The sequence below is a fragment of the Cebidichthys violaceus genome, unplaced genomic scaffold, assembly GCF_023349555.1.
Source record: "Cebidichthys violaceus isolate CVI_PGR_0920_01 unplaced genomic scaffold, fCebVio1.0.p SCAF_8, whole genome shotgun sequence".
Lineage (NCBI taxonomy): Eukaryota > Metazoa > Chordata > Actinopteri > Perciformes > Stichaeidae > Cebidichthys > Cebidichthys violaceus.
Genome location: NW_027176964.1, coordinates 3,654,280 through 3,670,447, shown reverse-complemented (window position 1 = coordinate 3,670,447; position 16,168 = coordinate 3,654,280). Strand labels below are relative to the sequence as shown.

The following is a 16,168-nucleotide window of genomic DNA, read 5'->3' as shown; positions in this document are numbered from 1 at the left end:
CTGTCTAATCGGCAGAGAAACGACAACAACTGATCTGTACTAAACCACAGATGGGGAAAGAGGCCAGCTGAGCGGCAATGATGACATACACCTGCTGAGACCTTTTAGTTCAAGTCAAGTATTCAGAACCATCACTGGCTGTGGACAGTGGAATCAGAGTATTCCCAATTTATATTTCATACCTTTGACTTCTCCTGTTCTGGGATGATGTTGACGATGATGACGATGACGAGACAGCTGTTCGCCGGTGGTTGGCCCTCTCAGGGTAGGAGTGGTACAGTCTGTCACATTCTGAGCAGAGCCCCTGGAGGCAGGTGAGGCAGTGGGCAGAGATGCGGAATATCCCACAGATAGTGCAGTTCTCTGAAACAGAGAGAACAATTTGCTGAACGCGTCATTTTCTACTATGAATCTGGGCCAAATCACAGATTATATTATCACAAAATCAAGATAGTTTTCTAGTACACTGTGCAAAAACTATACTGCGCATCCACGCAACTAGTACAAGTCTACAGCTGTCCGCGGAATGGGGAATATATACGAGGCTTAAGACACATGTCAAGTTATTCATCATGATATTTCAGTGTGTGAAACCAAAACCACTTTCTTAATTAGCAAGGGGAAATGTTTGATGTGTGTGTGTGTGTGTGTGTGTGTGTGTGTGTGTGTGTGTGTGTGTGTGTGTGTGTGTGTGTGTGTGAACTAGCTATTACAGTATGCAGTCTGTCTATAAATGGACAGATAAACAAGCATACATAAATACATAGCTAACCAAGATAGTTGATGCAGTAAAAGTGTGTTTTCTCTCCTCACCTGGGTGCTTGTTTGAGGAGGTGGGAAAGACCTGAATGGACCGGAGACTTTGGTGGTTGGAGGACAGGGACTGGCTACGACTGCTCACCCTGGAGGAGTGATGGTGGAGGGGGAAGGCCAGAGACTTGGTCTGACCGCCTGAGTGGCATGAAGTGGAGGAGAAGTGGCAGATCTCAGCGTCAGTGTTGAGACCTACATCCTAAGAGAGAAGAGAGGGGGAAAGCAGACTTGAAAAATCGGCACTACGGGTCATTGTTAACTTCCAAATAAGAGATGGCTCCGTTCAGTGTGATGTAATACTATTACCAACATTTCACCAGACACAATGGCTTTATTAGACAAAGCTCAGTCGACTGTGTGAGTATCTTAAAGATACTTTTAGTAGAATATTTCCTTTCTCCTTTCACTGCAGCTCAATGCTGTCCAAACATTTTCATTCTGAAAAGATTGTTACTTTGGAAGATTTCCATTTGATTTGTCCAACTCAGACTGCTGGTGCCTCATATTAACTTCAGATAAACTTCACAACACATTTTTTTTTTCTGACATTTTGAACATAACATTATATTTTCAAGGTTGGAGGACAGAGCTTGGTTACCTGCATCTAGACAACATAAACATGTACATTAAACACAATGTAACGTACTAATCAGAAGTGGACATTATTGGGTTTACCCTGTCGTACTGGGAAGGAATTTGACCCCTCAGATCCTCAGTGTTATGTTCTACAGCTGAATATGAGTGGTAGATGAAAAATGAATCATTTGGTCTGAAGAAACACGTCCGGTCTTCTGTTTCTTTGTGAAACAGGTGTACACAAAGCTGTATGTAACTGGAAAAAAAGGTTTCAGTCAGTTGCAATGAACTGAAATGACATTTGGTTGGTCATGTCATGGCAAGCGTATTGAACACAATTCCCTGCCAGTCTGAATCCTAATATTTGGAGAAGAGCATCTATCATAGGTGTAAGTATACAATTCCTAGTCAGCCCATGCGATTCAGTATTGATTTATCCCATAATCCAATCTATACAAAGTCTATGTAACTGAAGATAGATATGATGGTAATCTGAATGACTCTACCTTGTGTCTTAGTGTAGGAATGATTCTCTCGTAGAATTCAGGGTGGGGATGAGCCTCCTGGGATTAGACCAAATACATTATCATTAATGCCTTGTATTCAAAGTCAAGCAAAACGGTCACTGCACTTTGCATACACACATACCAGAGCAGTGCCTCGGAATAAAGCAGCTCATGACTACAAAATCAACAGAAAGATCTGTTACATACTATACAAAATATAAAGATTTTAAAGCCTTTTCTGGCTCTATAGCAAACTGAGGACAGTTTGACAAAGTAAGAACTTTGCTGCAGCAAACAAATGCTCAATTATTAAGAATGCTTCTGCCATTGCTGCCGACAGAAGATGCAGAGGAATCATTCTTCCCCAAGAAAACCAATCAAGTGTAAGAAGTTAATAGACATGCATGAGTTACACACGCGTGCACACACACACACACACACACACACACACACACACACACACACACACACACACACACCTTAATAAGCATTTCAAGCTCCATCCTCAGACTCATCACTTCTAGCGTTACCGCAGCAACGCAGCCCACATCAGGATCCGTGACATCATCAGGGAAGCTGAGCCCGTCTGGCTGCTGATTGGAGTAACCATAGAGACAGAGCACTGCTCGTCCTCCCTGGGCGCAGAAAGAACAAAAGGGATGTAATGTGACCTCAACTTTTTTTGGGTTTACTTTCCCAAACAGTTGAGTATGAAGGTGGACCTCCCCAGGTTCTTTATGTAGAAGTTCTGTCAGTCAGCACGGGGAATCTTCTCTTGGGATCGGGAGTAGAAGGGAAAGGATTGTGAGAAAATTGTAGCAGTTTCAGGCCAGTATAAAAAGCATAGACTGTATGAAATATGGATGTAGTCTCCATGATGTCACCCGTAGATGGCCACCAGTGCTCCTCAATCTTGGCAGTGACGACACAGACTAACTCTAAAAATAGGCAAAAACGTGGGTCGTCGTCAGAGCTGAGGCGATCCAGAGTGTGTGTAGTAGTGCAGACAGCTAGCGACCTGAGACGACACCCACCTGTCACTCAAATGGCTACATCAGAAATTATGCATACCTTTTAAGCCTTATTATAATTCTAAAAATTAACTAATAAAAATGACAGGAATTAGCTATAGAGACCAAAACCATTTTTTGTACGAGGCTGTAAACATGTTTATTTCTGCTGTAAAGTTGGGCATTTTAACATGCAGGTTTATGGGGATTGAACAGGCAGCAACTTTCAGTTTTGAAAAGTGCCTTAAAGCTGCATTCTCTCTACTGTCCATCAGGGGGCGACTCCTCTGATTGTATAGAAGTCTATGAGAAAATGACTCTACTTCTCTCTTGATTTATTACCTCAGTAAATGAGTTTATGGTCTCAATTTAGAGTAAAAAAAAAACAAAGTAGGATTTGCTTTAGGGCGGGGCTACACAGTGATTGACAGGTCGCTACCAGAGATGTATAATGTGGGTACATCCTCTGTAGCGTCACGTGAAGTGGCGTCTGTTTCTGATGGCGGCTGATCAGCTGATCACAGCCGGATCAGCTGTCAGTCGGCTTTAACAGCTGGAGAGACTTTTGATCACTGTACTTATTCGAATAAAGACACAGTAATCATCACTTTTAGAGTAGAGATGTGTTTTCTCTGTAGCCTGTTACCTGTTTAACAAACTGCATTGAGTATTTATACTGTGTTCTGTTGGTTGTAAGCGCAGGATTGATTTCTACCGGCAGAATGCATTTGTCTTATTTATTCATTATTTACGTCTGTATGTTTTGAAATTCTGATTGTGACGTCATTAACCCAGAATGATAGATGATGTTGATGATGATGATTATGTTTTCTCTTGAAAACTGCAATTAATTTATTTGGCTCAGTGTTTCGGGTGAAATTTAAATGATATAACTCATCAAACCAGACACTCAGGAATGATCAGCCTCACGTGACTGAAAAATGAAATTTATTATAGTTGTCATATACATTAGGTACATATACTGCAGTGGTGGGCCGTCATGGCCAGCTAAGCCTTCTCTGTTGACCTAAACAGAATCATAAAGTTATAGCAATTTTATAATTTAATAATTTTCACAAATACACTACAAGTATTATAATTTGTTTCCCATTAGCTTATTTTCTCATTGCACAGCTCCTGTCATCCTCAGTTGCTCTGCTTCCAGCCTGCAGCTTGTTTTAAGTAGAACGCTTAAACAACATCGTATCAAAGGGTCGGTCAAGCCCACAGCTAGCAGCCCTGACCCGGCATTGGAAAAGGATTTGTATGAACGGTATTTCTGGCTAACAGCGGCTGGGAAGCATTACACATTGTATGGCTAAGAATGCATTTCATTTGCAACTGAGCTCTTGGTGTTGGGAGCTAAGACATCATTAAATGAAAATTATTTTTATTAATGAAGCAAGTTGTTTGTGGTCCTTTTGTTGTTCAGACCTACAATGAACATATATTTAAACCAGATGGCGAATCAGAAAACTAATCAAATACAAAACTTGAGTCCAATTTGTGATCTGTCTTCACTCTGGTATGAAACAGTGAAACAGACGGCGCAGAACAACTTCCGGTTCAAGCGAGGATCGAGGAGGGAGGAAATGTCAAATAAGAGACTTGGGATGTACCGTGTCTCTACAACACATATACTTCCTTGCACTGGTTGCAAAAATGTAAGATGGCGGCGGCCATTATCCAAGATAGTGACGGACAAAATGCTGAACTCTGGAATTCAAAACAGCAGTCCACAAACCAATGGGTGACGTCACCACGACTACATCCACTTCTTATATACAGTCTATGGGATTGACTCCCTTCTGGAGCCAGCTTCAAGTGGCCATTTGAGGAACTGCAGTTTTTGGCACTTCCACCAGTGGCTTCATTTCTCAGCACCGGAGGTCGCCGCTTGATAATGACACATTTGGGACCAGATCAGGACATGATCAGGATAAGAATGGGACAGGTTCAGGACAGGACTGGAACAAGATCAGGGCAGGTTCAACATCTTCAGGGCTGCTCACCATCTGAACAATGAACGCTCGGTGCCAAATGAGTCAGTGAGAACAATGAACAAGCTCATGTCTCTGCTAACTATTTCATTTGTCAGTCAGTCAATATAGTAGACTTGGGAATACAAGCAACTGGTAGACTGACATGCCATTAATATGTGATGAAGGCTTGTACGTAAAGATGTACTATGTCGATTACTTCCTTTTGTTGCAAGTTCTTTTGATCCCCGGTACGTTTTTACTGAGCACTTACTCTACTATACTTTATAACTCTACTGTACATTCTAGTGTTACCTGAATAGCATCAACGGTGGCCCTGAATACTGGGTTGTTGTGTTTCACGGTCCTCCAGTACTTTGGCCTGTTGGGATTTGTCAAATTACAGCCGTACTTTTCTAGGATGTTCAATGCTGTAGACAAGCGCTGGAGAGATGCAAGGGTCTGAGGAAGAAACAGGAAATTTGTCCACAAGTTAAAAAGTTGTAAGGTTCAAGTTCATAGAATAGAAACATGCACCCACAGTGGTTTTGTCCCTTATTCATCTCCACATGAAAAATGTAAGATAATAGTAATAACCTCCGAGTCTCATAAAATACATACTGTACAGTGTATTACAATTAAGCTTGGGATTCCTCCAGTCAACAAAAACAAAAAAATCGAAATAATTGATGCCGCTGAATATTCATACATATCATTTCCGTGCCCTCTTGGAGTGTTTTGTGCCGCTAGCGCTTCCTCAGAGCTCTGACTGGATTTGAGTTGATCCCCATGAAGCTCTGGTAAGCTCAGCTCTTTCAATACCCAATTGGTCCCATACCAATAATAAGAGAGGCAATACAGCCGATGGCCGATATCATTTTCGTTTTTCTGATAAAATACAACAATTGAATACAATTTTGAAACATTGCGGACCTTAAATTAATGTTATTGTCTGCACTGTTTCGGTTTGCTTAAGTAGATCTGCACTCTGTCTGCAGTGCACTTATTTTAGATGGATTAAAACGTATCAACTAAATGTCTTTAGGTAATCAAAAAACTAAACTTTGTAAAAAAAAAAAAAAAAAAAAGAACAACTTAGTTTTAGTGCATTTAACAACATTTGTCAGCAGATAGCAGTATCTCCATGTTTCTGAGAGCGAACAAAAATGAGCAAACTTACATATACAAACAAATGAACAATGTTTGTTCAGTGGTCCTCACTGGTTTGTTCCACAGCAGCCGCACTGAGAAGGCAGTCATTGTTTGCTATTCAGCCTCCTGTGCGCAGGCATCGTCTGATGCCGAATATCTCAAAATGGCATTATTCGGCCGACCTATTAATCGTTCTATCCCTACCCACACTCCTGATCCCAACCTTGGTCTCTCTGCCTGGATGGACGTTAAACAGGTATATCCAGGTTGGGTTATTGTGTACTTGCTCCCTCTCACCTCCTTCCTGTTGCTGCCAAAGCTGTTTTCTATCACCATGGTCTCTGCGGCGATGTGGCAGTATTTGGAGCAGGGCGGTAAAGGCAGATTAGCCATAGCCATCACCCCGACCCGCACCTCCACCACCCTGCCACCGGAGTACAGACACACTTCAGCCCGACTCCGCACCTCCTGCAGCTGCTCGGACAGAGATGGCATTCTACACACACATACACACACCCACACGAGTAAACAAACACACACAGAGTCAGTGACTGACCCCACGTATGCATCTACAGTAAGTCACATACATTTGTAAAATATTGTGTTATCTAAATATCAAAGAAATGACAGTTCTAACATCAGCATGCTAATGTGCTCACAATAACAACAGTGACATGTGAATAATCAGCAGGTTTAATATACATGTTGTCATGCTAGCACTTCTTAATTACAGCTAAACACAAATTTGCTGATGGGAATGAATGTCATTAGTGTTGCAGGTATTTGGTCATAAACCAAATTAATTGAGATTTTGACCTGATGATGGCGCCGGAGGAAATGTTAAAGGCTTACTTCGGTATTTCACAACCTGGATCCTACTGTCCCATGTGATTGTGTCGAGGTGACTAATCGAGAGAACATTGGTCCAATGTTGAGAAAGACCGCTGCAGCCAGCAGCCGATAAAGGGTCTGCAATGTAATTATATCGGGTGTTCAGCTCCACACCCTCCTCATTCTACTTGTCAGTCACTCCCTCCTCATCAGTCTAACTTCCTTCACCTGTTCACTCACCAACCTCTGATCATTAATCAAGCCCCTATATAGACTCCTGCCTCCCAGACACACACACTGCAAGACTGTTCTTCGGTTTTCTATGCCAGACTCTCCAACACTCTCTCACGGACTGATTTCCTGTTACCGCCCCTGCCTGCCCCTGTTCTACCCGCCTTGCCTGACTCCCGGTAAACCCACCAGCCTTCTGATCCTGACTTTATTTAACTCTGCCTGCTGTATCTGGAAGTTTGTAATAAAAGCCAAAGATCCCTGGAATCTTGTGTGTTGCATATACAACCGGTTACATCGGGCAACTTCTAACCATAAATGTACGTCCACGAAAAGTGCTTATTTTTTCCACTGACAGGCTCAGACTGTTATTACAAGTGTCTGACAACATTGTGGCAAGAACCCTACATAGCTATACATTTTCGGAACTATTTGCATGCTACTATTAATCAAAATAATAAATCATGCATCAGTAACTTGGTTAAAAAAAATTCCGAAATAACAGGAATTACAATTGTGTATATCTTTTTAATGCAGCACCAGAATAGTCAAAATATAAACAGGAGTTCAAATTCCAATATCTAATTAAAGCTGCAAGCAGCATTGATCGGGCCCTCGCAACTAACGCATGTTGAGGGTACTGGCAGGACTCTGGGTGATGCGGCCATGCATTTCTGCGACCATCATACACTGCGTGCACAAGTTAGATGATATTTCCTGCGTCGACCAGCAGCGTAGCAAGATCATGTTGCCAGGTCTTAAGCCTCAAATGTTTTGAGTGTACCGCCGATACAATCATAAATGTAAGCCTGTTAAGATCATTAAGAAAATGAATGTGCGTGAATGCGCTACTGTTAGGTTTTTCTGTGTGTGCTCCTCTGTTCTTCAACTGTCTAGATTGTTATTGAGGGCCATGTGCTTATGTTTTGTTTTTGTGTCAGCCTACAGTTTTCATTCCCCGAGTTCCGCCCTCTACCACGTCCCTCTTCTTAGGCTCAGCTGTGGGTAATTCTGATGATCATCCCCAGCTGACTTAAATACCCCAGCTTTCCGCCGACACACCGTCAGTCCGTCCTGGTTACCTGTCTGGATTTGTGCCATGCAAGTCTGGATTGTTTGTTTCAGTGAAGATCATTCAAATCTCTCTGGCTGTCTTCTGCTCTCCTGCCGTTCCCTCTCCTCTACCCTATGATGGAGCGTCCAGGGAATATAGAGGTTTCATTCTCCAGTGTGGATTTGTTTTTAGACAGCAACCCCGCACATATGCTTCGGACAATGCGAGAGTAGCCTATACGGTGGGGTTGCTGCGCGGCAAGGCTCTGGTCTGGGCTGAGGCTTGGCTCAACAGACGCAGCACTGACCGGGTTTCCTACGAGTACTTTGTAGAGGAGTTCAAGAAAGTATTCAACAATAATAAACATTAAATAACAATAGGTCCTCCCGGCCCGACGTTGTCGGTGCTCAGGCCCTAATAATAATAATTCCTACAGTTTCAATAGGGACCTCGCTGGCCGACGTTGTCAGTGCTCGGGCCCTAATTAAAGCTGCAAGCAGCGATGTACGGGCCCTTGCACCTTCCCGCGTCTCAGGGATACTGGCAGGACGCCGGAAGAAGCGGCCATAAATATCTGCAACCATCAGACAGCGCGCCCACAAATTAGATGTATTTTTGATGCTTGGACTGTGTGACGCTGGAAATTATGTAGTGCAAATGTTCCACCAGTTCCTGTATCAGCTATGTGGCGCTATAGAACACGTGCAAACATGCATTATGTTGCTCTACATCAAGTATAGACCACATCATGTAAATGTCATGTAAATGGGATTCAGTTTGTCACATAACGCTGACTTTCTGTTGCCAGTAGGTGGCGCTATGACTTTGAGAGAAAATTGGCTTGTAGACATCCTCAGGCATCAGTATGGCAAGTTTGGGTTGATTCCAGCAACTCCAGTGGAGTTACATTAGCTTGTTGTTTAATGGCAAATCACGTAAAATAGCTGCCACGCAACTTTTAATTGCAAAGGTCTTTAGATTGAAAATTCACACAAAAATCAAAATGGCCAACTTCCTGTTAATTTTAGAGCATAGTCCCAAGAAACTTTTCTTTACGTCTCCATGTGATACATGTGCCTACCAAACGTCATACATGTAGGTCAAACGTAGAGCTGGGGCTGCGTTTTTGAATATTTGTAGGGGGCGCTATCGAGGCAATTTGAAACGGTCAAGCCTAAAAGCCACATGAAATATTTATTTCCATCACCTATGACACCTGTGCAAAGTTCCAAGGCTTGTTGAGCATCCTAAGCCACAGAAAAATAAGCTTTATTTTTCATGGCGAATGACTCGTTGCCACGGCAACAGCGTTTAACGACAACTCACATTATTCATGATGAAGCATCTTCAATGTCTTAAGGCTTACCTTACCAAATTTAAGACTGATCTGGGCAACTTCCTGGGAGGAGTACATCAAAGTATAAAACTTGTCATTTCCTTTTGCCAGTAGGTGGCGCTATGACTTTGTGAAAATGTTGGCATGGAAATGTGCTCAAACCTGGACCAGCATCATGCATAACAAGTTTGGGGCAGATTGAATAAAGTACCTAGGAGTTACAACAACTTACTCTTTCATGGCGAATGGCACGAAATGTGCGTGGCATGGGATCCACATAAAACAAAGGTCGTTCAATGTCAGTAGACCATTTTTGCAACTTTTCATCATTTAAGTCTTTAGATCATTCTGACCAAATTTGAAGTTGAATGCATAAATTCTGTGGGAGGACTTCGTTAAAGTACAACGCCTGAAAACGATGAAAAATGCCTAAAAATGCAAAAAATGGGAGTATTACTGTATCGCCCCCTAGTGGTTGTATGGAATAACCATTTGAGGGTATGTGACAGAACACAATGTGGACATATACTACAGATTTCGTGATGATAGGCCACATGGTTTTGAAGTTATATACAGTTGTGGTCAAAAGTTTACATACACTTGTAAAGAACATAATGTCATGGCTCTCTTGAGTTTCCCCGTTATTTCTACAACTCTGATTTTTCTCTGATAGAGTGATTGGAACAGATACTTCTTTGTCACAAAAAACATTCATGAAGTTTGGTTCTTTCATGACTTTATTATGGGTTAACAGAAAAAGTGATCAAATCTGCTGGGTCAAAAATATACATACAGCAGTGCTAATATTTGGTTACATGTCCCTTGGCCATTTTCACTTCAATTAGGCGCTTTTGGTAGCCATCCACAAGCTTCTGGCAAGCTTCTCGTTGAATCTTTGACCACTCCTCTTGACAGAATTGGTGCAGTTCAGTTAAATTTGATGGCTTTCTGACATGGACTTGTTTCTTCAGCTTTGTCCACATGTTCTCAATGGGATTTTAAGTCAGGACTTTGGGAAGGCCATTCTAAAACCCTAATTTTAGCCTGATTTAGCCATTCCATTACCACTTTTGATGTGTGTTTGGGGTCATTGTCCTGTTGGAACACCCAACTGCGCCCAAGACCCAACCTTCGGGCTGATGATTTTAGGTTATCCTGAAGAATTTGAAGGTAATCCTCCTTCTTCATTATCCCATTTACTCTCTGTAAAGCACCAGTTCCATTGGCAGCAAAACAGCCCCACAGCATAATACTACCACCACCGTGCTTGACGGTAGGCATGGTGTTCTTGGGGTTAAAGGCCTCACCTTTTCTCCTCCAAACATATTGCTGGGCATTGTGGCCAAACAGCTCGATTTTTGTTTCGTCTGACCACAGAACTTTCCTCCAGAAGGTCTTATCTTTGTCCATGTGATCAGCAGCAAACTTCAGTCGAGCCTTAAGGTGCCGCTTTTGGAGCAAGGGCTTCCTTCTTGCACGGCAGCCTCTCAGTCCATGGAGACGCAAAACACGCTTGACTGTGGACACTGACACCTGTGTTCCAGCAGCTTCTAATTCTTGGCAGATCTGCTTTTTGGTGGTTCTCGGTTGACTCTTCACCCTCCTGACCAATTTTCTCTCAGCAGCAGGTGATAGCTTGCGTTTTCTTCCTGATGGTGGCAGTGACAAAACAGTGCCATGCACTTTATACTTACAAACAATTGTTTGCACTGTTGCTCTTGGGACCTGCAGCTGCTTTGAAATGGCTCCAAGTGACTTTCCTGACTTGTTCAAGTCAATGATTCGCTTTTTCAGATCCATGCTGAGCTCCTTTGACTTTCCTATTGTAGCGTTTGTGGGCGTTTGTATCCAATGAGCCCTATTTAAATGGCCTCAGAGAAGTCACCAGTTGTAGTCACTCATAATCACTCACAAGAAGTTAAGAGGCCATGCTATGAAGCTCATTTCATTGACACAACTTTCTAAGTCACCAAAATTGCTAATTCATGTTGCTGTATGTATATTTTTGACCCAGCAGATTTTGTCACTTTTTCTGTTAACCCATAATAAAGTCATAAAAGAACCAAACTTCATGAATGTTTTTTGTGACAAAGAAGTATCTGTTCCAATCACTCTATCAGAGAAAAATCAGAGTTGTAGAAATAACTGGAAACTCAAGAGAGCCATGACATTATGTTCTTTACAAGTGTATGTAAACTTTTGACCACAACTGTATATATTGCTGTATAAGGCCATGCCCCTATGGAATTCATTGGTCCATATATTCCTATTGCAATGAGATATCAACAAGCTTTTATGAACATTTGATGATATAGATCCAATAATGATCCACAGCAAATTTGGTAACAATCAGACCCAGCTTGTAGGCGGAGTTTGTAAAAATATGTTTTTCACAAAATTAAAAATGGCGGAAAATTTTGGTAGTAGGCGGAGGTGGACATGTGTGTCGAATTTCAAGTAAATCAGACACAATAGGTGAGAGTTGCAGCAAGGCGTTGCCAGTCAGACTTCTAGGGGGCGCTAGCGATCAATTTTTTCATATTCGAGCGTGGGACCCATAAAATATCACATTTTTCACCACTCCTGATATGCATACCGGCTTTGGTGCGTTTTCGGATATGATAAAGCCCCCTAAAAGGCGATTCACTTTCATAATAATAATAATAATAATAATAATAAACACTACAGTTTCAATAGGGACCTCGCGGCCCAACGTCGGTGCTCGGGCCCTAATAATAAACACTACAGTTTCAATAGGGTTGTCGGTGCTCGGGTCCTAATAATAATTCCTACAGTTTCAATAGGGAGCTCGCAGCCCGACGTTATCGCTGCTCAGGCCCTAATATTAAACATTTGAAGAACAATAGGTCCTACGCTACCGACTACGTCGGTGCTCGGGCCCTAATAATAAACATTAGAATAACAATAGGTCCTCCGCTCCGACTACGTCGGTGCTTGGCCCCTAATAATAATAATAAAAATCATTAGAATAACAATAGGTCCTCCGCTCCGACTACGTCGGTGCTCGGGCCCTAATAATAATTCCTACAGTTTCAATAGGGACCTCGCGGCCCGACGTTGTCGGTGCTCGGGCTCTAATAATAAACATTAGAATAACAATAGGTCCTCCGCTTCGACTACGTCGGTGCTCGAGCCCTAATAACACCCAACCTAGCTCTTTGGGTCAGTATCGGCCCAGTATCGGTAAAAGACAAGATAATCCTTTACTAGTCCCACAGCTGGGAGATTTGCAGAATTACAGCAGCAAAATGGACAGTGCAACAAGAGAAGTCAGAAGAAAACAAAACAAATAAAAACAAAACAAGTACAATAACTAGTCAAACAGTAAAGTATAATAAATAAGTAAATCCTAAAAAAAAGGGAAAAAAGCTAAAAAAATACAATATAATCGATTAAGTGGTTAACACGTTATTGCACATATGAGCTAAAAAGTATGAAGTGTTTATATTGCACATATACATTGATATATTGCACATGAATGAATGAATGAATGAATGAGTAATTTGCCTGGTTAGATGCATCTATGCATATATGCATCCCGACATAAAATATGTTGCTTTGTAATAAAGTATATAGGCCTGTAATACAGCATTTAGAGCCGGGTACCATCTGTGCCATGTGCATTAATGATTTAATGCTAAAACAAAAGAGCGTTTTTTGTTTTTTTTACGTTTAAAGCAATTATAAATTGTGATAATTTAGATGAATTTGACCTCATATCTGCAATGCTGGACTTGTAACAGCAGGCACTGCCTCCAACACGTACGTGGACGTCATTCGCAGTGACCCGCTGGAACAATCATTAAAGTTCGCTGTTCTGAAACAATATGAAGCTGTATCCTAGCTAGAAACATCCAAACACGCGACGGTAGCTACCAAATGTGTAGCCTGCACACCGACACGTCGTTCCACCTGAGACTCGTACCACTATGCTCACCGAATATCGGTGTTGTCTGCGGGAGGTGACAGCGGTCGGTTTCGTTGCCTACCTGTGTTCTGCAGGAACGCAACAGTGAAGTCCCGGTGCTGCTCGTCGCAGGTCCTCCTTCATTCACACCCAGCTACGGCGAGCTACGGTAAATAACGTTAACGTGGTCAGTATTGCAGCAGTAACGTTTCTGTCCGTCTGCCAGTGACGTAAAACGTACTGTGAACACAAACCGGTAGTGAATGATGTCCAGTGTGTTATCCATGGATGTATGAAGAGAACCCCAATGATGAGGTCACACCGGTGTTGTGTCGAATACTGTATCACATAACACCGGGCTCTCCCCTCGCGCTGGGTCAAAACACGGTCGCAGCGTGGGTGACGTCACCCATTTGTTTCTTCAGGGACGTTTGTATGGCTATTTTATTTCAATATTTTAGATTTTTTGATTATATTTAGCCTAGCTAAAACGCAAATCTGTGATATCTAGTTATTTTGCAGTTGGTCATATTTATAGTTGAATATTTTAGATATTTTTTACTGATATCTTCATACATAATTTTAGATTAAAGGCAAGTCATATTTTTGTTTTTATATACTTTTTGTCCAATTATAAATACGTGGTATTCCTTCTTATTTAACATGTCAATCATATTATTTGTATCAATTTACCATAGGTTAATTGCTCATGTCTTTAGTTACGCCACCTTGTGAGTAGATTTGACAACACTGGCACCATTACCATGCAGAGCTATAACCAGTGAGGCTATTAAAAATAAACATGAGAGATGTGGACACTGTGTATGGTTAAATAGAAAGGCTCATCTCTACAGTATCAAGTGAGTAACCTTATGTCAGGAAATCCAAACTGTCAGGGTAGGACACTCAGTTGGTCAATTAGAAAACCAACATAAATAATATATTTTTTTAATAACGTGTTGTTTTTAACAACTTGTAATCGAAGTGCGTTGTGTAGATGCTGGTTGCCTGCATTCATGGCCAGATAATCCTGTTTCGGGGCCCAGGGGCAAATAATTTGCTATTTGGCCCCTTTTAGCCCCCCATCCCCACCCATACATAACAGCTTACAGCACATGTAGCCAGGAGGAGGGATTTTGTGTTTTAACCCCCTATTTACCCATACCCACCCAGGGAACATAAATTCAATTCCTATTCTTAAATCTGCCAGAGTAATGCAATCAAAGCTACAACGGCAAATTAGGGCCATTATAGGTTGAAAGAAATATTTATATATTTATGTAGTCGTGGGAGGGAGGGATAATATTCCAAGGAACAACTTCTGAGATTAATGTTGTAAATTTAGAAGCAAAAAAACTCAAATATTCTCTGAGATGTTACAGTCATAAATTAGCGCGAGATGAAGGTCCTAAAGGATTCATACACGCATTTCTTTTAAGATATTTCTGTATCCTTTTATGAATAGATACTAATATAATAAATATATTTTGCACTCTGCGTCTCAAGTTGCCGCAGTGTTTACCGGAGGCGTGTATATGTGTGTATAGGTGTGTATTCATATACCTGAATAAACTATAATCTGTTTTGAACATTTTAGATATTGTTTCCTGATATCTTCATTTAGATTTAGATTTTAAAATAAATACAAGGTTGAATCTTGCAAAGTGAAGTGATGGGGTTTTTCTACAAAAAAACTAACAAAATAGTTTTTTTACGTAAATTTGTGACTTTAATCTAAGAACATTTTTCAGATAATATAAAGTTTTTTTTCTCTTGAGTTTTTTCTCTGGATATTTCCCCAACTTCCCTTCTTCATTTTTTTGTTGTTGTTTTTTTAACTTACAATGGCCTATATGCACCGTTGAAGAAAGCAAAATCAGAAAGCACAATCAGAAAGCAATGGAGTAACCAGCGCAGCAGGTGCTGGGATTTATGATAGAGATACAAGGTATCATGAGCTGACTGCTCATGATACCTTGTAAACCTGCTGAAGGACACTGTTGCAAAAGATGAAGCAGATCCTAGGACTAATGGACTACTGCAACTATGCACATGCTTAAGAAGTATTTTGAGTTCATGCTAAAAAATTGATTGCCCCGTCAGTGTATTACTGCAGTATCATATATTAACAGCACTATAATGTTGCAGCAGGTCATGGTGACCCTAACATTAACTACTTTATAGACTGTCGTAGTAGTAATCTACTATAAACTCATCATAGGTTGTTTTCCTCTGAAAAGTATTCTTAAAAGGTAGCTGAGTGTTGTGGAGTATGAAGCAGTGGCATATACTTTACTAATGTTTGTGCATATAGGTTAGTGGTGCAAATGTAACACATTTGTAATAATCAAATTGCCAACACTACGTGACATGCCGTGACAATGCAGATTTTGGGGGCCCACTTTGCCAAATTGTCTGCATCCACACATGCATACACATGACACAAAACACACATAGAAAAGTAGGTCACATGAACACGTTTATTTGTCTTGCATATTGGTAGATGAAACAAAAGTCCCTATCATTCACTATCATTATGTTGTCTTACAAATAATGCAACTGACTAATCAGCACACAGCCTACTGTTAAACAAAACAAAAGTACATGAGGATGGAGGAAGAGTGGGACATTAAAGAAACGATAAAAGAAGGAGAGCAGGCCAGTGAGATGGAGAGAAGGTTTTAGAGTCTGGTTTGTATGATTGTCTCACTGTACAAAACCCTAATGATTACAACAACTACAAAAGGAGATT

At 41.2% G+C, this 16,168-nt stretch overlaps 1 protein-coding gene across 3 annotated transcripts in view; it reads right to left on the bottom strand.

The window, feature by feature from the left end:
* rnf31 (ring finger protein 31) overlaps positions 1-13,768 on the bottom strand; it is a 50,203-nt gene extending 36,435 nt beyond the window's left edge. The window contains exons 1-8 of one of the 3 annotated variants that reach the window (XM_068701683.1): positions 13,671-13,768; positions 13,499-13,580; positions 6,334-6,532; positions 5,200-5,346; positions 2,375-2,530; positions 1,896-1,952; positions 814-1,012; positions 183-363 (exon numbers count right to left, since the gene is read on the bottom strand). In XM_068701683.1, coding sequence (XP_068557784.1) covers positions 183-363; positions 814-1,012; positions 1,896-1,952; positions 2,375-2,530; positions 5,200-5,346; positions 6,334-6,532; positions 13,499-13,560 — 1,001 coding nt within the window. In that variant the 5' untranslated portion in view covers positions 13,561-13,580; positions 13,671-13,768. The other 2 variants (XM_068701682.1, XM_068701684.1) reach the window with 2 other exon arrangements.
* Positions 13,769-16,168: the final 2,400 nt, after the last annotated feature.